General features: G+C 39.0%; 1 protein-coding gene across 1 annotated transcript in view; it reads left to right on the top strand.

The window, feature by feature from the left end:
- Window positions 1–1,086: 1,086 nt before the first annotated feature.
- CCDC93 (coiled-coil domain containing 93) overlaps window positions 1,087–21,676 on the top strand; it is a 33,739-nt gene continuing 13,149 nt past the window's right edge. The window contains exons 1-13 of the mRNA XM_058840193.1: window positions 1,087–1,243; window positions 2,282–2,395; window positions 4,069–4,163; window positions 6,497–6,608; window positions 9,111–9,209; window positions 10,273–10,329; window positions 12,630–12,730; window positions 13,776–13,815; window positions 15,214–15,306; window positions 15,761–15,811; window positions 16,789–16,875; window positions 19,887–20,003; window positions 21,446–21,508. Of these exons, the coding sequence (XP_058696176.1) occupies window positions 1,202–1,243; window positions 2,282–2,395; window positions 4,069–4,163; window positions 6,497–6,608; window positions 9,111–9,209; window positions 10,273–10,329; window positions 12,630–12,730; window positions 13,776–13,815; window positions 15,214–15,306; window positions 15,761–15,811; window positions 16,789–16,875; window positions 19,887–20,003; window positions 21,446–21,508 (1,071 nt within the window). The 5' untranslated portion in view covers window positions 1,087–1,201. The remainder of the gene's footprint in view (window positions 1,244–2,281; window positions 2,396–4,068; window positions 4,164–6,496; window positions 6,609–9,110; window positions 9,210–10,272; window positions 10,330–12,629; window positions 12,731–13,775; window positions 13,816–15,213; window positions 15,307–15,760; window positions 15,812–16,788; window positions 16,876–19,886; window positions 20,004–21,445; window positions 21,509–21,676) is intronic.

The following is a 21,676-nucleotide window of genomic DNA, read 5'->3' as shown; positions in this document are numbered from 1 at the left end:
TGTGATTTTATTTAGGAATCCAACATGTGTTCACAACCAGCCTGGGCACGGCATCCAGAGCCCAGCACACCCATCACTCTGCAGGGTCTGCCCGGTGCTGCCAAACCCGGGATGGGAGGCCAGGCTCCAGCACATCCACCTTCCCACCAGGGGATGCTCACACATGGCCCTGCGACGTGCCATGAGCCAGAGCCAGCCCTGATTGTGGGGGTTTCTTGCTGTGGGACTGGAGCACAAATCTGAGCAGCAGCTGAGGGAGTGGGGGGTGTTTGGCCTGGAGGAGGCTCAGGGGTGACCTTTTCACTCTCCACAACTCCGTGACAGGAGGGTGCAGCCAGAACGGGGGTCAGGCTCTTCTCCCACGCAACCAGCGACAGGATGGGAGGACACAATCTGAAGCTGTGCCAAGGGTGGTCTCGGTTGGGTATTACCAAAAATTTCTTCACAGAAAGCATGATTAGATATTGGAATGAACTGCTTAGAGAAGTGGTGGAGCCACCGTCCCTAGAAGTGTTTAAGGAAAGCCTAGAAATGGCCCTTGGTGCCGTGGTCCAGTTGACATGGTGGTGTTGGATGTTGGATGTGCTGATCTCAGAGGTCTTTTCCAGCCTAATCGATTCAGTGATTCTGCGCCCCGTGTGCAGAGAGAAAAACCAGAATGAAATCCCACTTCAGAGGTTAGGTCACCAAAGAAAACACGACTGGCAATGAGAAGTGTCAGCGCCCAGCGCAGCATGAGCGGCCGTGAGGCGCCTCGCAGTCAGAGCACTCAGGAACTTGTCCTCCATGCCTGCGGGAGGCCTCAGCACCCCTTGCAAAAGGAAAAAAGGAGAAAACAGCGGCGGGCGCAGGGCAGTGCGGGCAGGGGAAGCGCCCGGGGCCCGCGCGGAGCAGCCGCGCTCTGAGGGCCCGCGGGCACGGGGCCACCCAGGGGCGCCCCCAAGGGCGCAGCCCGCGGGCGGGGCCTCGGCCGTTGCGCTCCGCGCAGCCAGTCAGTCACATGAGCCGCCGCCCTCCTTCCCCGGCACCCCTCGGCCGCGAATGGCACGGCCCGGATGCGCTTGTACGCAAGGAGGGTGCGGGCGAACCATTGAGCGGGGGCGGGGGAACCCGGCAGCCGCCGGCCGGGAACACCCCTTCGCCGGGGCGCTGCGGCGGCGGGGAGCGGACGTGACAGCGGCGCGGCCGGCGGCGGAGGGCGATGGGGGTCCCGCGGGGACAGGAGCGCCAGGCCCCGCAGGAGGTACCGGAGCCGCGTCTCTCCCAGCCCCCCGTCTCCCGGGCGCTGCCGAGGCGCGGCCGCTGTTCCTCTGGCTCCGCTGCACCGGCGTCCCCGGGATCCCCGCCTGCTCCTTCCCCTCGTTCCCGGCCCTCGCCGGCAGCGCGGGGGTCGGTGCCGCGCAGCGGGCTGGGCGCGGGGGGCGCGGGGAGGCCTGTGGGGCTGCCGGCAGGGCTGTGCGGGTCACCTTCGGTGCACCATCGCTTTCCCGTGTCCCCTCCGCAAGCCCGGCTCGCCGGGTTCCCGTGGGAGGGAGCGGAGAGGAGGAGGGTGCCCAAAGGAGTGGAGGTGGGAAGGGTGTGCAGGTGGGTCCCTGCAGCCCCTTGAGGCAGACCTGGAGCCCTGTTACCGTCTCTCCGGCCTAGGGCCGAGGTGTTTGGGAGCTCTGTGCATCTAGGAAATCACGTGTATCCCCGGAGCTGTGGGGTTGCATAGTCTAGGGTGGGGACAAAAGCCCTGGGACAGGCTGGCTGTCCGGGTGAGGCTTCGGAGCACTGAAACTGTCCGGGCTGCCTGTCACAGTTTACTTTTGTTACTGTTGTGCTTTGAAATTGCAATTGCCCAAAAAGTGGAATTCCATGTGAGTGTCTTCTCCTGTTTTTGTAAAAGAATTAAGAGAAGCGTGTCCTGGTTTCGGCTGGGATAGAGGTTAAATTGAGGTGTATGATTTTATGAACCCTGAAATTGAAAGAAATGTGTGAAATTGAGAATAAATTAACTGCCTTATGGCAATAGGACAGTCTCAGTAGCTGGAGGCAAGCAGTGGACCAGGAATTTGAACAGAAAAAGCAGATTAAAGTATTTAAGTGGGTGGAAATATGTGATGCTAAGTCCATGTTGAAATTTGTTACCTGTTTCTTTAATGTCTTTCACATTAACAACCAAGTTGCTAATGGAAGGCAGGTTTTCCCTGATATGTGGTCTGTGCCAAGGTTAGGCTTGAAAAACACTCATTCTTCAAATGAATGAGAAGAGCTGAATTAGTGTTTTGTTGTTTGTCAGGTTGAAACAAGAGAAGATGAGGAACAAAACATCAAGTTGACTGAAATCTTGGAACTGTTGGTGGCTGCTGGGTATTTTCGAGCAAGAATCAAGGGGTTATCACCCTTTGACAAGGTGAGGCCACTACAATATTTTGAAACTCCTCTTTTAAGTATAAGAGACTTACATGTTTTGCCAGTTTGCTTAGCAATTCTAGGTGACTTTAGAAAAGACAGTTGCAATCTATGAAGCTTCCCTGTGTTTGCAGGTCATTGCAATTCTGCAAATGACCTAGTTTCAGACAGACAGGACCTCCTCAGTCTTGAAAGACAATTTTGTGCTGCAAGGCCTGTTTCAGAGGAGACAATTGGATGCAACATAACTGCTGTCTGCTTTTTTGTGGGTGCTATGGCCTGTTCTAGAGTTGTGTACAGGGAATTTTCCTCCCTCTCCCAACAGCAGTTAGAATAGCTAGTCTTTGGGTACTTGGAGATAGCATGGTAATTAAAAACAACATTGATGAGAAATGAGGAAGTGTCTAGGTAAGAATAGAATAGTTATTTTGGGGCTGTTTTTACATATCTTTAGAATGTCATATTTGTTAACCTTTCATTGTCCTAGAACAGGAAATCTGTGATACTAACAGTGAGCAAAGTTCAGGTTGAAGAGAGATTTCTGCTTTAATGCTGACTCTGTGAGAAATTCCTGAACCAAGGTTTGAAAACACAGAACTACAGCAGCCTTGAAATGGATTCGGCTGTTTTCTGCTCTCTCTTTGATCATGGCACAGCCTCACTGTGCACTGCAATTTTATGTTATTCAAACTCCTCGGTATTGCTAACAGTCTCTGCTCAGGAGTCTGTGCTCACGGAGTAGTTTCAAGGAGTGTGCCTTAGGATGTAACATTGTTGCATTTATGTGTAGAAATCACTTATAGTTACTTAAATATAATTGCAAAGTTACCATTTCATGGCAGTGCCCAACCTCACCCGAATTGCTGCTGAAAATGATCACACTGCTAATGCAAAAGGGATATATGTAGGTTATCAGTTCCAGAGGGGAGTGTGAGAGGGGTAATGTGTCAGAAACCTTGTTAGAAACTAAGGTTCTTAATTTGCTGCATGATGTCGGCAAATGACTCCACATTTTAATCCCTTTTTCTCTTCTTTGCCTTTGCATAAATTTAGGTTGTCTTTCATATGTTTATGCAAGGTTGTCTTTAAATATTTATGTAAAGTTGATGAAATGTCTCAGTTTAAATATGCTCATGTCAGAATAGGGCCTGAAATAGAGATTTCTGCAGAGCTGGGGGTTTCCATTGCTGTGCTGATACTGTCTCTAGCACTTTGTGTTGCATATATCAGCAAGCAAGAAAGAATAGTAGCAAAGATATATATAAAAAGGTAATATAAGGCTGCAGTAATTATGATCCTTGATAAAATTTTGATATGGTCACTTTTTAGAGGTCATGACATTTAACATACGGTTGTGTTTTATCCATTTTTTTTGTTTGGTTTTTTTTTCAATCTGAGAGCTGTTTGAAAAATAATATATAAAGCTAAGAGAGGAATTTAGGTTGTCAATAACTGCTGGGTTGGTTTCTGTCTTCTTGTACTTGTGTATTGTGTGTATTACTGTATGAAGTTGGTGTGGTTATGTTATATGAGTCTGTCTTAGAGCAGAGAGGATACTGAGGACAGTAAGATTATTGAGATGTAGTTTCTAAAATAAATAAAGCCTTGAAAGTGTATTTGGGTTTACCTCTTCAGTTTAAAGTAGCCCTGACCATGCTGTTGCTCCTTTGCCAGGTGGTGGGAGGCATGACGTGGTGTATCACCACCTGCAGCTTTGATATCGACGTGGATTTATTGTTTCAGGAAAACTCTACTATTGGTCAAAAAATGTAAGTTGATTAAATGTCAAGTGGGGGATTTTTCTTCTTGTTAGAAAATAGAAATTGGGCAGGGAGCGGGAACTTACCTGCTATGTTTCTTAGAAAGAGTTTCAGTTCAAATTTCCTGCTTTTAAGGCCTGCCTGTTTACAAAACACAGGTTTTTGGGTTTCTCAGAAATCCAGAAAGAAGCGTATTTCAAAAAAGGCAGGGCTATTCCCTTTGGGCTGCCATGTTCTTATATCCCAACTAAGCAGTAAAAGCGTTTTTGTGGCTCCACACTGAACTGAATTGGGAACTGATCCAAATTAAAACCTACCAAAGAAAACCCAAAAAACCAAACCCAAAAGGAAAAAAAGAAAATAGTTTTAACATGAATGAATTCCTGGATCCAGTTCTCTGTGCAGCTGCACAGATGCTTGTGCTGGCACAAGGGGAGGATGCAGAGGCCAAAGCAAAGGGCAGAGGGAGACCACGCTGCTGGAAGCTGGAGTGCAACATTAGAAGACCTTCTCTGAGTTCTCTGTGTCTGCAATTCTTCTGTGTAAATAACCTCTGACTCCCTTTTATGGTTCTGGGTTGGAATTGTAGGCATCAGCAAACAGAATTTAAAGTATGTCGCTGTTGCCAAAATAGTTACCTGCCCCATACTGAGGAGGAGGATTTCCTTCCTCAGAGGGTACCCAATGAGAGCATTTTGGTTTGATTCATTTCTTATGCATGGAATTTGGTCATAAGCCAGCTAATTCCTGTACTTGAGGGACTATAGGCATAGTTTATGCTGGAAAAGGGAACACATTCTAAATTCCAATATTTCTTTATGTGTATCTGTGATAAGAGTTATAATTAAAATTTGCTGGCAAAAAGATTACCCTGACAAGTTACAGTGGCATCATAGATAACTAACCATATAAAGCATTGCTGAGTGCAAAGAATAAAGTAGAGACTAGGAATGAAAATCATGATGGTATTTTATCTTTGTTATCTTTAAGAACAACAGGATAGGAAACAGTTAAGTTGTTCTCAAAATGTTCTGTTATTTTTCCAGCTGACTGGATGCAAAACTGGCAAAACAAAAACCAGGCACCTCTCCCAAAACAGCAACAATGATTTATTTGTAAATCCAAAATGTTCAGAATCATAGGAGCATAGGCTGTTTGATGTCCATGTAATGTTTGTGTTGGTAGAGGCTCAGGGCTTCTGTGGTGTTTTCAAGATAAAGAAAAGTTAAACTGTGTTTTCTCAGTATAATTCCAAACTGATGGTGTTACACCATTGTGATGGTGTCCTGTTATTTAATTGCTGGGCTGAAATAAACATGAAAAAATACCTTAGGAGAGTATCTTGCATCTACTGGATAAATAGCTTTTGTTTTAATTGCATTTGCTTTGATTGTGCTTCACTTCCCTTTAGGAAGTAGAACATTCCAGGCTCTGTTCCCAGATTTTGGTCACTGTCTCATATCTCTTGATCCCCTTTTGTTCTTCCAGGATCTTAGTTGTCCATTTGGGCAGTACTAAATATCACTGAGGTCAGTACTGGACCAGTTAATTTTTTTTCCTTCATGGGGAAATAGCTTTGGTTTTCCAAGTAAAGTTTTCATCCTCAGTGGTTGCACCTGCTTTAAAAATGTACTTGCCAATATTGACAGCAGAAAAAATTCCTGCCCTAAAATTAGGTATTCAGTGGAATATTCAGGATGAATTTCTTGCAGATGGATCCCTTGTGGCAGGGTAATCCTTTCACTTAACCAGCTCTTACTGAGCTCTAGAATGAGATTGCTGCCAGCAAGTCATTTGAAAAGTATGTGAAGTGCACTGTGTATTTAGCTTTCAAGTGCAGAATGTATTTAAATTCATAAAGTTTCAGGAGTAACATCAAGATACATTTTGAGAGTTCTGCTAAAAAAAAGTTTTAAGTGCTTACATTTGATTCTGGATTTCCTTGGAGTGTACATCTCTTACTTAATGTAACTATTCTTAAAGCTACTGTCTCTTCATGTTGGGTATACACTATAACATGCAAAGGTGTTTGTGGGTGTATTTTATATGGGTATTTTATCTGTCCAGACACGCAGATCTTGAAATTTTCTGTAACAGTTAAATGAATTTCCAAGGTAGGAGCCTGTAAGTGGGGCTTAATCACCTCTTCACAGGCTGATGATAAATAGATTGAATAGTGCCTGTAAAAGCTGTTTTGTAAATTAATTTGATTGCTTTTCTTTATATATAGTGGAAGTCACTAGAGGGAATCTTTGAACGGCTGTGTTTGCAAAAATAATCTATAATTTACAAAAGAAAATTGTGGCATATATACCTCTGTCTTTTTGTTGCTTTTATAATAGTGCCTTAACTGAAAAAATCGTGTCAGTATTACCAAAAATGAAGTGTCCACATCGTTTGGAACCACATCAGATCCAGGGACTGGATTTCATTCATATATTTCCTGTTGTACAGGTAATAATTTCATGGTGTATTGATACTTTGCTGAAAAAGGCCATAAAACTTGCTTAAAATAATGGAACAAAACTTTGAAATCTTGTTTGGCTCTCTATTTAACTTTGGAATAAATGAACACAGAGAAGTAGTTGAAGTTTATGCTTTTAAAGAATGAAGTGACATTATGGATGATAGAATTTTTAAGTGTTTGATCCGTGTTTAAAAAGTAAACAAAAACTCTGAAATCTTTGCAGTGGAGTCAGATTGTGTCTATTGTGGAATGCCTGCTTAAAGAAACTTCAGTTTAATCTTGTTGTGCAATCTGATAGTCTGCTTTGGCAGACTAGGAAATAGAACAAATACCTTACAGTCTGTGTTTAAGCTTATGGAGTAAGTTATGCACATAGACCTTGAATCAGAATATGGATAAGGCAGAAGCCACTTGGGTCATTGCTTTAAGCATAATTCATCCATATTTCCTGTCACTTAAAAACTGTGCTCTGACAAGTGATCCTCTTCCTGTGCATTTGTTGAGCAACACTAACTCACCATGTGCATCGTTCTCAAGTTTATTAAGATTTAAGCTAACACTTGATGTGTTCCAGTTGCATGTGGTATTTTGAGAATCCTTGGCATGTTGTTACCATTTTTTGATTTTCCTTTCATCTACACACAGAAAGGTATCTTTGACAGATAGGGAAAATGAAGACTGTTAAGTAAGCTTCTTTTCCATTAAATATCTCCTCACCTCATGCTTGTGAAGGGATTTAGCAAGTAATTCAAATGAGATTCAATTCAAATCTGAATTTCATTCTGTAAGAAGTGGGGAAAACTTCCTGGTGCTCTTTCCTGTTATCTTCTAGTTGGAGGCTGCTGAGGAAAGCCACACTTAAGTGCATTTCCCACAAAACATTCTGTGGTGTGTGCTACTCTTACACAGCTTTCAGACTGTGATGATATTGCTTAAGGTGAAAGTTTGTATTTTTCTAATGTGAGTTTTTTGCTTCTAAATCCTTATTTCCTGCACAGAAAAAAAAAAAAAAATTCAATTCAGGTGAGTTTCTTGCCCTGGTCACTTGGTGGCAGTGAGTGGTTATATTTATCAAACACTAGGCTTCTTTCATAAGAAGTATATTCCTAAGCAATAGCACTAGGCATTCTTTTCTCTCACCTGCTTTGTCCCAAATCCTGGTTTGGGATATTACTTCTGGAAAAGAGAAATATTAATTCTAAACAGGGAGGAAATATACTTCTGGATTTCTCTGAGGGCAGTCACACTCAGTATTTGTAGCTGACCAGTAGGAGGTAGAGCTGACCCAAATGTGGTGATGAAGTCTCTTTTGATGGCCTAAGTTTGTGGTATATGGAGGATCTTTGTTTAAAAATTGTGGCTTTCTGTCGGGTCCCTGTGAAGTTCTGCCTGCTCCACATACTGCAGGTTCCTCATTTCATCCCAGCCAAGGCAGACTTCCAAGAAAACTTGTTGGTGTCACCAGAATACTGTGTTCTGAAAAAGACCATGCAAAATATAAAATGCTGACTACACCATGTAGGAATTATGTATTTGATAATGGCACTTTATTCAATGCCCTGTTAAACTCAAGATTACACTTGCTGTCTGTAAATCTCAAATCAGTTTCCAAATAATACAAAATCTTGCCCTTAAGCCTGGCAATTGTGTCCTATTTAACTCTTGCACTATGCTAGAATTTAGATGGATCCTTCCCTACAGGAAGGAATTAAGCTGAGTTGGCTCACTGCCATAGAACTTTAAAGAAAAAAAAAATCTAAAAAGTCTAACAAATATTCCGTTGGGCAGAAATGTCATTGTTCTTTCTCATAAACTCTGCATATGATCACAGGCAAAAGTATGTACAGTGTCTTGTGTTGAGATGTGCTTGGTAATTAATAGTCTTCATTTTCATCTCTTGTCATCATGTTCCCCTCACTTTCCAGGGGTTCGTGGTTATAGCACAGGAAACAGTTGCTGGTTCAAACTTGGATCCCACAATTGATCTCATCTCTTCTATGACCTCCTGCACAGGCTGTCAACAGCCTGCAAGATTTATCTTCTCCAGCATTGTTTAAAATGTACTTCAATATTTTGTGGCTTTTTGTGTGGTCTTATAAATGTCAGAGGAAGTCTTTTTTCTTGCACAGGCATGTGGTTCTTCATGAACACTTCATAGGCTTGAAAATACATCTTTTCATGGTGGAGCTGTAGTCTTTGAAACCAGTGAGTGATCCACAGTAGGAGAATTTCATAGAAGAAACATGCACAGAAGAAGATGAAATGTTTATAAAGTAGCAAATGTTTTTATAAGTTTATAAAGTAGGAAATACTGACAGATTTTGTTAAGATTAGGCCAAAGACTTGCCGTTTACAAATAAATCACATGTTCTTGTTTCTGTCCTTAAAAATGTGTTTTTAGCTTTTATCATGTATTGAAAAATTATGCAGTAGTTTGGTGCTTACTGCTATTATTATGTTTTCAGCTGATATAATATTTTCTTTTTCAGTGGCTGGTGAAACGTGCAATAGAAACAAGGGAAGAAATGGGAGATTATGTCCGTTCTTACTCTATATCACAATTTCAAAAAACTCACAGACTGCCAGAGGTAAGATCAAGGCAGTTCTTGTTTCTGTTATAATATGTCAGATGTTCAGTTGCAGTACCAGCCTCACAGCTCTGAAATCTGCACACTTTACCAGAGTTCCTTTTGCCTTTGTTTTATGAATGAGTCCTAAAGGAATCCCCTACAAATTTATCTGGGAAATTGAAGCATTATTGTGACAGAAATTTTGTAGATTATGGTTAACTTTTACCTAATGATTGCCTAGGTTTTTCTGCAGTATTTGGTATTTTTGTGTCATTCTAGCTGTTCAGAAACACCCAGCATGCTGTGGAGAAGCTGATGTAGCTAATTGAGAATTAATATGCTGTTAATGCTCTGTAATTTGGGGTTTCTTTTAGAGTACTGAAAGGTAGCTCTTGTCTTCCTGTATCCAAACCCCAAAATTTGTTCTTGAAAACTACATTTGTAAAAAACTTCATCCAAAAACTGAACTGTTCTTCAGCAATGAGATGAAGTTTCATTGGTAGAGGAGGAGATATTGAATGAGCTTGGATATGTGACTGTAGTGCAAAGCCATCAGTTCTGTTCATACATTTCACAAGGCAATTCCATTTTTCACATGTAGAACCCAAGTTCTGTGCCTTAGTAACAGGATTTAATGTAGATGTCCCTAGTATTGGGACAGACAGATTTTATTAACTTGGGGTGGTTTTAATTTTGATTTTTTTAAAAAAAATATTATCTTTAATGCTTAAAAACTAAAATAACAGTAGAGGAAACCTCTCTTTTCCACATCAAGTTTATCCCAGCTTCATTTCTTAATAGTGTAGTAAAGATTGGAGATCCCAGTAGTGGGCTGGGATTGCTTTTGTGTCGTGTACTGCCTAAGCAAAGAGCAGCCAGGCTGCTGATCTGGACAGTTTTGATGATCTATCTGAAGGCAGAGGCAAGTACTTTTCTGTGTTACAGCAAATCACTAACATTTCACCAAATCATTGGGTAACTCAGAAGCTGGTTGACAGCTTTGTTTCACAGAATCATTGTGTTGTTTGAGATTTAGTCTGTGTTCCTGGTATTTTTAATTACCTCCACTAATGTCTTTCAGGATGATGAATTCATGCAAAGAAAAGAGAAGGCACTCAAAACAGTTACTGATATCTTTGTAAGTATGTTAGATTTGTTTTTTTTATGGCCAAGTGAGTGGTTTTAGTAATGAAATGGAGGTGGTTAATTCTGTTTTATGCAGCCAGTCCTGGGTTTTCTTTGAGAAGATCCCAATTAATGCTAATCTTCATTCTTCAGACAGGTCTCAAATGGCAGTATATCAGATTGATAGGTGTGCATTTTATGAGGAGATAAACCATACCCACTGTCTGCAATGGGATGTGTGGAACCCCACACTATCAAACAAAAGTCACAGGATAGCTTACAGATTATAAAACCCTCAGCAGACTTAAATGTGCATTTGAAGCTATCAGCAGTTGTGCTGTTTGTCTTGAAGCTAATTAATATGGTGATGATCTCAATTACCTGCGTTTCAGAACTTGACTTTTTTACTTCCTGTAATTAGCAGTGAAAGTACTCACTCTTCTTCAGAAATGTTTTCTTCAAGTAGCAGATGTTGGTTGGGAAAGGTGGTCCCACCTGTGTTCTCCCTGTTCACATGCAAATCTTCTAACTCTTGGATAAGCTGTTGGAATATATTTTTGAAAGCTTGTTCATGAATGCTACAGAGAGTGGCACATAAAATACCTAGGCTCTCTCACTCTCATAGCTGAATTCAGCTGGCTGGCTGGCAACAGGAGTTTCTGTCTTGCTGTCTAATTTCCCTCTTTGCTTGGGACCATCAATTCACCATTTCTGACTCAGTAGTTCGCTACTGGTTTGGGGTTTTTTTGGATCATCTTGATAAATTCCAGGTCAGCATTTGCCAAAAGAGGAGAAATCTGGGTTTGCTTTGAATGGGACATTTCCAAGGCTCTTCAACAGAAGGTGAAACCCTGCTCTCCTGAGAAAAATCACTGTTTTTTCAGACAGCTCTAGCCAGGCACCCTGAGCTCTTCGTGCATTGTTGGAGGTGCTCAGTGTGGGTGTAAGGAGCCATAAGAGAGGTTGTGTAGTGGGCCACACAAGTCACCTTACTTTTCTGTCAGGTTTTGGAGGGAGGCAGTTGTTTTTCTGTACAAATTACCTGAGTGCTACTGAGCCAAATAGATGTGGTTGAATTACAGTATGTGTTTGTAGAATAACATTGCAATGAAAGTCTCCAGGTGATGACCAATGTAACTCGTTTGTTAATCTAACTGAATAATTGTCCTTGCTTTGGAAATTTCAATTACAGTCTCTAAAGTGTTGTTCCCCATGATTTGATTTGGTTTTTTAATTATTAGCAGACTTACAATTAATCTTTTTCTCCAACTAGAAACACTTGCCTTTCCAGTGAGACATGTATTGTTTTACAATTTAGCTCACCCTCTGCACAAGTATCATTGCATAATTTATGCACCTGTATAGGACTTTAAACTGAGAGACATTGCAAGCCAGTGGGAGAAAGCAATTTCCAAATGTATGTTCTATCAAGTAGCACTTGAAACTCATTGGACTTCTGCTTGTTTTCAGTTTTCAAAATAATTGTCCTTATTTTTTAAGTGTGCCCTTTACCTTCACTGTCTTTAAATAGCACTAAAGATTCTGTATCCAAGTGGCTGATCTTGACCTTGTCACTGAAGAGGCAGAAACAAAATAATTACAATACTGTTATGGGACACCCATACCTAAAATTTTCAGTGTAATTTAAAAAAAAAATAAAGAGGATATTTGATTAACGGTGATGAAGGATTGCCTTTGGTTACTGAGAACCCAAAGTGTTTGCAGAGCTTTGTGTTTATATTCTATTAATTTGTACTCTGTCTTCTCTGTCTCACAGATCTCTTGTTTGTAGGTGCATCTTCATGGTACATAACGTTTTTTACATTTGTTCCTCATTGCTTAGGGTGTCATTAGCCAAACACCTTTTCCTTAAATGGATGAACTCTGTCAGGATCATGTCTAATACAGCTGGTACCTGATCTTCTTAATGAAAGATTAGTTCATGAGATCTCTTAAGGCATTTAGGCATGAGTGCAGTCTAGAATGCACAGAATAGCCAAATCATTTTAATAGATGTTGAGTGTGTTACTTTTTACTCTTCTTTGAAACATTACAGAGGAGATGGATGAGATATTGTTTGATGTTAAATACTCATTTATAATTTTTTTAAAAAACTTAGACAATTTCTATAGCAAATTGCTTAGAAATTAATTCAATAAGGTTTTATAATGAATTTCCAAAAAGAGAAAGTGAAGGAGGTTTATTTGGGTAAGTCTGTGCTGGAAAGCAAACAGTGTGTATATCACTTTAGATACCAATTCCTCATTTTAGAACACCCTTTTCCAAGCTCTAAACTCATTCACTGTCTTGCAGGAGGTTTACAAACCCCAGAGAAAATACAAACGTCAGACTGGAGCTGAGGAACTGCTAGATGAAGAATCAAAGGTTCATGCTACACTTCTGGAATATGGCAGGTGAAAGGCTTCATTTAGCTCTCTCTGGTTTTATAAGTGTGCATTATAAGCAGTACAGATAAAATTTGGATTGTGGTAGGGATTTTCCTACTACTTCAGAATTTTAGAACTATTTCAGCTTTACTCCTATTTGGTTTCAGACAGTCCTCATATTTGTGAACCATATTTTGTACAACAGGAGACCAAGTTTTGTGCTCCTTCTAGGGTTTTTTTTTAACATGTTTTTTTAAAAAGTGGCTTAAACACATCATCCTTCCAGGTAGTATGTGTCAATCAGTATCAGTTTTTTGCAAGCAATCCAATAAAAATTTGATGAGAAAGGACCTGCAGTTGCTGTTGCTTCTTTTTCTAGCTCTCATGTGGTTGCTGCATGAAGAGGCTGAATCGTGGTTGAATGTTTTGCCTTCTCACTTTCCTGCAAACTTTGATTCAGACAAAGTTACCAAGGCTTTCAGTTTTCCATTATCTCTGAAAGTCCCTTTGGTTTTCTGAGAGCTCTCCAAACACATAAAAATGAAGCTACAGAGCTTCTAGTTCTAGTTTGTTTCCAGTTTTCTTTTCAGTTTAGTGGTAAGGACATCTTGTCTGCTGTCTGAGCTCTTAATACTTAATGAGTGCATATGATATCTGAATTCCATTTTTATCTTCTGGGGCTTCTTTTCCCCCAAAGCCATAGATTTTTTTTTTTTATTTTTTTGTGTCACTGCTTTGAGTATTTTCCTTTTAACAGTATCACAGACTGTAGTGTAATAGCTCAGGATTAACTTTCAAATGGGAAGAGGGCATTGCTTTTTCCTTTCATAAGCTTTACATTTTTCATGGAAAGTCAAGATTTGCAAATCTTGATGGAAGGAATAGATGGATCTGAAACCATTCTGTGAATATGCTCCAGTACCTGCTTATTTAGTTTACTTGAAACATTTCAAAACTAATTTGATGCTGGCTCTTGGTGTGTATCTTATGTTGAAAATTGATAAGAAGTTAATGTATTTGTGAAAGTCATAAGCAATGGTATTTTTCCTTCATGTTACTATTGTTCTTTTAGGAGATATGGATTTAGCAGACAAGCAGGAAAAACAGAACAGGTAAAAAATATACTAATTTTAAATACTCAAATAGTGGGGAAGAACTGCATTGTTGAAGTGTTGGTTACTGTTAAATCTTAATACAGCAGAATAAATGGCTATAACTTCTATTATTAATGGATCTTAAAAATGGCTAACTGGAACTAAATATCTGCATGCCATGAAAGGTGGGATTCATTACCCTTTTTAAAGGATTTCCTTCATCTCTGCTCACAGATCACATTTTGCAAACTTTTTTTTTTTGTTTAGAAGAAAAAAGGTTTGGGTGTTGTGTTTGTTTTGGTTTGACTTTTACTGTTAGGTAATGGCATGTCTTGTCTGTTTAGTATCTTTTAACTGAGGGTTCCATAATGTGATCATTAAAGGGTTTTTCTTTTTAAAGAATCATTCAACTTGGTAAGAAATATTGTACACATTTATTACAAAACGCTTTGTTTAATGTGATAGAGAAACCTGATACCATGCCATAAATTAACCCTTGTCATTCTTGAAAATTAGCATCCTTGCTGTGCTTTTGATGATTATGGAACCAAAAATATGTCCATAAAATGTAGGGTACCCACAGTTTTTTTATTTCAGTGCATATTTTAATTTGGCTACAAGTTTTTATTACAGACAGAGATAATGAAGATAATGCATTAAACATGTCATGGACCCAACAATACATTGAGTAGATTGAAGTTGCTCTTCTTCATTATATCAATATTCCACATGCAAATGTCACATTTAATTTTTTATAAATGGAGATATTTCCCAATCTGGACCCTCAGAGTAACCACTATTCATGTTTATAGAGTTCATTTTGTTTCTTCAAAAATTCTGTTGCCTTTGAGGTATTGTATATTAGATGTTCATTTTGATTGTTGTGGAAGCTGAATCTGCAGTAAGGCAGAAGTGGACAGTGAAATAGGTCAGTGGTGCAGTGGGGTGACCTAGAAATTGGGTCTGGCTGTCCCCAGTTCTCTTTACTTCGATGGTACAAATTCTTCTAACTGAACCATGCATGTTTGCACTTTTTAGGTTGAATGTTTGTTACACCAATATTAAGTTCCAAAAAAGATTTATGTAAAAAAATTCAGTCTTATCCTGTGTAGTAGGCATCATTTTCTGGGCTGTCTCCTGAGGTTGGCAGCTCTCAGAAGGCTTTGGAATAAGGAATCTTTGGACCAGATAAGTCCATAGGAAGCCAGAGACACAGTTGGAACAGTTGGAATACTTGTGACAAATCAGGGAGGCTTACATTTCAGCTGGCATGATTTGGAGGGTGAGGATGTTTCACTAGCTGAAATGTATTCATATAAACAGAACAGCCACATTCAAGTTTTCTCCTTGATGTCTTTCTTAACACTTTAGAATATTGGACCTAGGTATAATAATGACTTAATTTTTCTTTAAAAGGCTGAAGATAAAAAAGCAGTGGTACCTCCAGGGCTTGCAGGAGCAGGGAAGGCTGAGCCTTGTGATGAAGATGACCTTCAGGCTGCTGAAGAGGTGAGCCCCAGACACAGTAGGCATGGGAGTTGCTAACTTGCGAGTGCGCTGCCCAGTCGTTCTTCAAAAGAAGGGAAATGTCCATGGTTAGTTGAAGTGAGAGTTGCTTCCCACAGGAGAATACAGAGACTGAAACTGATGCACAGAATTACTCCTTCTTGATGTTCAATACCCAAAAACTTTTTTTTTTTCCTTGATTTTGAGTATTTTTTTTAAAGGTTGATTTTTGCTTGACAGTGGGAGCTGAATAATCTGAGGGAATGTTTACTGTTGCAAGAAATTTTTCTTAAATTTGGTAACTTTAGCCACCTCTTCTTTTCACAGACTTAGTGCCCCATTATATATTTTAAAATACACATTATATGATACTAATTATATGTATGTGTCCCTGTCAGAAAAAAGCTAAACAATATAAGTTAAATTGTTGTGTATAATTCTTCATATTTTGCTCTAGCTTCGCATTAAAACTCTGATGACTGGAATGGCTGCGATGGCAACAGAAGAGGTCAGTAGCATTTGAAACTGATACAGCTTTATTTAAATTATGGTTTATTGTGGTAATTATTCTTAAAATCAGACTGCTGATTCAGGTCTGAAGTCTTGGAATGACTGTGTTTAAATTTTCATAGGGAGAGTGCATAAAAAATGGTTGAATTAAGAAGACAGTGTATTTTACAAGGCTAATTAGTTCATTGTTTGCCTTGAAATGTTAACAATAATATAAATAAATGTCTCTTTCAAATGGTTTCTACAAGAATTTCAGGGGAAAGACATCACTCTGCAGCTATCCAAAATGCACTATCTTACTTTATTCATCTTGTGAAGTTACTCAGAGGATTACTGGGAATAGTGCTGCATAATTCTGTGCCTTTCAAGGTTGTTTTCAAAGCACTTATAAATTAACAACAACATTAGTCTAAGCCACAGAAAATTCTGGATATGTAGCTTCTTAATTAGTTTTATTTAATGATATAATGGAACTTGTAGTCTGTTCTTTGATTTCTGGGTGAAAGGACTGGGAATAAATTCAGTTGTTAAACATTGTTTCTGTTTATGCTGGAGACATGAAAGAAAAGGTAATAATTAGTCTAGTCTCAGAGTTGATTGATATACTTTGTATTGAAATCTGTTGTAGAATTCGGTTCTGTTTGAAAACTGGTTTTATACATGCATGCAGTTTAAAGGTGAATTCTTGCACATGCCTTCATGCTTAGAGGTTTATTAAGCAAACACAAAATTCAGCATAAAGAATAAAAATTAAATTTCTGAAATATGAATAAAAATCTGCTAAAAGGATTTAAGTGATAAATTTCTATCAGCAAAATTAGGTTTTTAGGGTGGAATGTTTCCTGGACTTTTCTTATGATTAGAGATTTTTACTAATTGTATGAATTTCTGTTTAAAATTAGAGCTTATTGGATATTGTCATGTAAAAGTACAGGCAGTTCCAAAACCCCAAGCATTTTCTCAATACAATTGCAGGGCAAACTGACAGCAAGCACAGTTGGCCAGATTGTTGGACTCCAGTCAGATGAGATCAAGCAAATTGTGTCTGAATATGCTGAAAAGGTAAGTGTGTTACCTGAGTGGGTTTAACCACGTGGTGTTTGATAGCTTGTGAATTTAAGCTTTAAGCTGCCAACTTCATTGCCATGATGCTTTTGAAACACACTTTTTAATATATGCTGTTGGTTCAGAGTTCAGGAAAGTACTTTAAAGAGACTTAAACATACCCAGGCTTTTGGTGTGATAGTACATATCCCTATATTGCATTTGTGACTAATTTGGGTTTAAGCACCTGCCTAAATGCTTGCATGAACGAAGAGGGGCCTGAGTTGTCTCTATTCAAACTAGAAGCCTAAATACTTGATGTGCTTTAAAATGTTCAGTGTTAAGCATAGAAATACAGTTCTGTGGGCCTGCTCAGAGAAGAGTCTGGGCCTGCCCAGAGAAAAGTCTAGGCATCCTCCACTCAGATTTCCTGATGTTTGCACTGGACTCCAGTTCTCAGTCATGCCCTTGATCTCAAGTTTTGAATCTCATCTTGTCAAACCCAAACCACTGTTGCTCTGAGAAGTCAAAGCAATTAAATGTGTGTGTTTGCTTCAGGTACTCTGTTCAGCTGTGATTGTTTTTTGCAGTAATGTGAAAAGAAAATCTGGCTCTTCAGGCAATTAATGCATACAATACATCACTGCCAGATATGAGTTATAGGTCCCTCTTACTTGTCCAATAGTTTTCTCATATTTCCTCCTTTTTGTTGACACATTTGAGGTATGGAGCTTTCCCATTTTGGAGATAAACCCTATAGCTCAACAGCAAATTCCTGGCCTTTCTTTATTATAAAAGATTGGAAGAACAGAAGCCCACGGGTCATATTTCAATGTTACATTCCTTCTGTTCTGAGAGAAGGGAGCAGGACCTTGACTATTATAGTAGAACAGTGATTAATACTCTGAAAAATAAGAACTGATTCAAGTCAAACCAAAAATAGATCACTTTTTAAATCTATGGGATGTGATAAAAATCCCCCAGAATTTCTGTGCACAAATGCATGCACCAGGAAAAGAATTAAGGATGTTATCAAAGAGTTTATTGAGGCATCAGCAATGTTTGGATATAATTCTTATAGTCTTAACTGGTAACTGTGCATAGCCTGAGAAACACAGCAGTGCTTATTTGTTTACCAGAGTCTTAAGAGAATCCACAAGCCCAATGAAGATACCTGACAACCCAGATTCTAGGTCTGATGTTGCCATGAGTCAGGATCTTTCTCACAAGAGGCATTTTTGAAGATCAGTGCTTACGATTTTCTGCATTTGCCCCTGCATTCTGCTGCCATGTTAGCCTGCTGAATGAACTGGAGGAAGGATTGTAGTGTCGTTCCTCACCTTCTAAAAGTACTCCCAGAAAATTTACAAGCAGCAAATTGATCATGTTTAAACACTCAGAGACATTAGTGGTGGTTCTTTCCCATTTTCAAAAAGCAAGCTGTAAAGTTCACTTCTGGAAATATGGTCTGCTTTTTTTTTAATGCCAAAGCTGTGCTATATGGATTTTTACTATTTCGGCAAACATCAGTCTCAGAGTGGTTTAGTTCATGTTTCTTTCTCTTGTGTTTCCATTTTTGTCCATTTTTATCTTATGCATGTAAGAAATGTGGTGAGAAGGATGAGGTTTTGGAATGCATAACATGATGAAGGGAATGTGATTTGACTAAGCAATGAGAGAAATAAGTAAGACTGAGTGTGTATTTGTTGAGTAGTTCAGGGTTACAGGTCTTGCTTAGAGGAACTTCTTCCTTTCCTAACAACAAAAGCAAAGAAAGCCTGTGAATTGTTGGGTTAAGCCATCAGAATTCATCTTTACTTGCTGGGGATATAAAAACATAACAAATCATTAAGCTGCTCTTCAGTATGAAAAACATAAAAAATGGAGAAGAGGAAGACAGGTTTTGCCTCTTATTTTCATTTAAAATTAAGCTGCTTACCCATCTGCCTAGAGTGGAACAAGGAGCAAATATGAGTGAAGAGTATATCACACTTAGCATTTTATCTGATTATGCATTGTAGCAGTTGTCAACATTTGGTAATTATTCAAAAAGCACTTAGTATTGAAGCCTTTGACAGGCTTTAAATTAGCACTTGAGGTACTTGAAAATTAACTGCTTTTCTAATGAAATATTGGAGAATGGATTAAGTGAAAAAAAGAAGTCTGAGTGCATGAAGCAAATTACCAAAACAGATGGATTTAAGAATTAAAGTGAAGACTTTCAAAAAGGTACAAATAATTTTTAGGCAAATAATCCCTTAGAGATCAAGATATCACTGGTTTTTAATGATTCTTTTGTCTACTGCAAATATACGATTTCTATTATAAATGTTATTTTTGATAAAGAATGTTTCTGTCAGCTTTGCTTTCACAATTCAGAGATAAGAGGAGGCTGGATCCAGATTGCTCTCTCCATTATGCATTTATGAGATGCTTTTGGCAATGCATGCTGGATTGAGTAGTTCTCAAAGGCTGGTGTCAGCAATAAACTTGCACACACAAAAAAACCCCAGAGTGGTAAATGCATCTACTGAGTATGTCATTGTCATTCAGCATGAAGATGCATCCAAGCCTCTATTTCAGAATACAGTATTGTTCAAGGCTTCTGAAAATTCTGGAGCTACTTATTGGGGTGTGGAACATCTCTGATTCAATGAGTTCAGTGAATACCACAGCTTAAGGTGTTTTTTAGTACACTTGTATTTTTACATTGAAGAACTCTACCAGGTTTAACCATAATGCTGATGCAAAAAAAAAGTCTGTCTTTTAGTACACTGTAGTATTTTCCACCTTTACCAAGGCACCTGACTATTTTAGTTTACTTTACTTGTAAATTTTGGGATATAATTCAGTTGTTCAGCTGCTTCCTTATTTTGATGCGAGATAAATCAGTAAGTCATTCTTTTGGATAGTGAGACACAGTTTTTGACAAGGAATATCATAGGTCCCACTTTGGTATTTCCTGAACTTCTGAAGAAGCAGAAAGCAATGTTGTGAGGTCCAAAAGGCTGCTGTTACTGTTTTTTCAGCAATCTGAGCTTTCTGCTGAGGAGCGACCAGAAAAGCTTGGCGCTGCCCAGCAACACAGAAGGAAGGTGGCATCTCTCAACAAGCAGATTTTGCAAAAAACCAAACTCCTCGAAGAGGTAAGTACTGTGTGTGTAGTAAAGAAGAAAACATTGATAAAAGTGGTTGATTGCAAAGTTTTTGCCATCCAGAAAATACCTGCAGGCTATCTCCTGCACCAGCAATTTGCCATGTTGAACACTGATTTCTCTGAATGTCTTGCTTGCACTGCCCTTGGATTGCAAGAACAGGTTGTGTTCTTGGGGGCAGTTAGCTCAGCCTTAATTTTGGAGAGGACCATGCTCTTGCCATTTTAACAGTTGAGGGCCCTTTAAATCTGTGCAGCTTGTTTTCAGTACATAACAATCTCAGTGCTGTTTTTATATTGGGAAAAAATGTACTGACAGCTGTAAGCCAAATATAATCCTTTTATCACTTTACTAAAGTAAAAATTTCCTGGCTGAATTTTATTTGCCACTTGCCAAAAGCAGCTTTTGAAATCAGTGACAGTCAAGAACCCCGCCTTTTAAAAAATATTTATGGAGTTCTGGCTTCAATACTGCAGTAAGTTTTGGCAAGATTTCTCAAAACTAACAATTCATGTCAGTTTTCATGAGATTTGGACTGCAGACTTAATTTTTTCAGTTAGTTAGAATAGAGTTTATTGATGAATTACTGGTGAAAAATTATGAAAAACTGAAAGAGCTTTCTTTTTAGAAATTTGGCTGTGGAAGGGGAGGAGTGGAGCATTAAGTCACAGCTCTGTGTTGTGAACAGCAAACTAAAGCAGCACAAAAGGAAGTGGAACTGAGCTACATGTGAATTTTTTTTTTGTACACTTTTGCTTCATTTTTGTAAATCACATCCTATTTTTGTTGTTACTATTTGTAATGTTATCTTAAATCATAAGGAGTTTAAAGAAGGATGTTCTTCTAAAATTAGCCTCTGAGAATTAACTGACAAGTGAAATACCTAATATTTGATTATAATGCATACGTTGCTAACTGCCTTATTAGACTTTCCATAGTTATACAGAAGAAAACCATAAAGCAACTTGGATATTTGGTGTGGAAATGTCCGTGGTTTGGTGCCATGATACTTCTGTTCAAGTCTTGAGTTGCCCTGACTTATTTGGAGAAGTATAAAATGGGACTTGTTCTTAGCCTGGTGTGAAACTAGGCCAGTACAACCAGGCTAGAAAAGTTTGAGCAGTTTAGCAGAGATTCTGTCCAATAAGTCACCATTCTGTTGGCTTCTATTTTGTAAAAGCTGTTGTTTATTCTGGGACTTTATACACCTAAAAGATCAGGTGGTAAATGCTTGATGTTAGTAATTTAATATTCAATCAGAATTCTTGCAATCAGATGCAGGAATAGCTGACAAGAAAAGACAGTGTTTGTTATACTTGGCTTGCTGTTTGACAGACAACCATTATGAACAGCTCAAATATTCTCTGTTCTCCATTACAGGTGTAATTAGTGTGAATATAGAATCCAACTCTTTTTTTTCTCTTTCATAACAGTTGCAAGCTAAATGTGCTGATCTGCAGGCAAAATGTACTGAAGCAAAAAAGACATTGACAGAGGTAATCTTTGTTTTTTTCTGTGCTGTTTGTAGCTGAAACTTTTTTAAGAAATTCTTTGTGTTAAGGGATGTGTTAAACAGTGAAGGTGTTAGCTAGCTTAACTCACTAATGTCATGATGTAGGAAAGTCAATTTATTATTAACCAATTTATTATCAATTTATTATTTA

This window comes from Poecile atricapillus, chromosome 5, assembly GCF_030490865.1.
Source record: "Poecile atricapillus isolate bPoeAtr1 chromosome 5, bPoeAtr1.hap1, whole genome shotgun sequence".
In the NCBI taxonomy this organism is placed as follows: domain Eukaryota; kingdom Metazoa; phylum Chordata; class Aves; order Passeriformes; family Paridae; genus Poecile; species Poecile atricapillus.
This window is presented reverse-complemented; position numbering and strand designations above follow the sequence as displayed.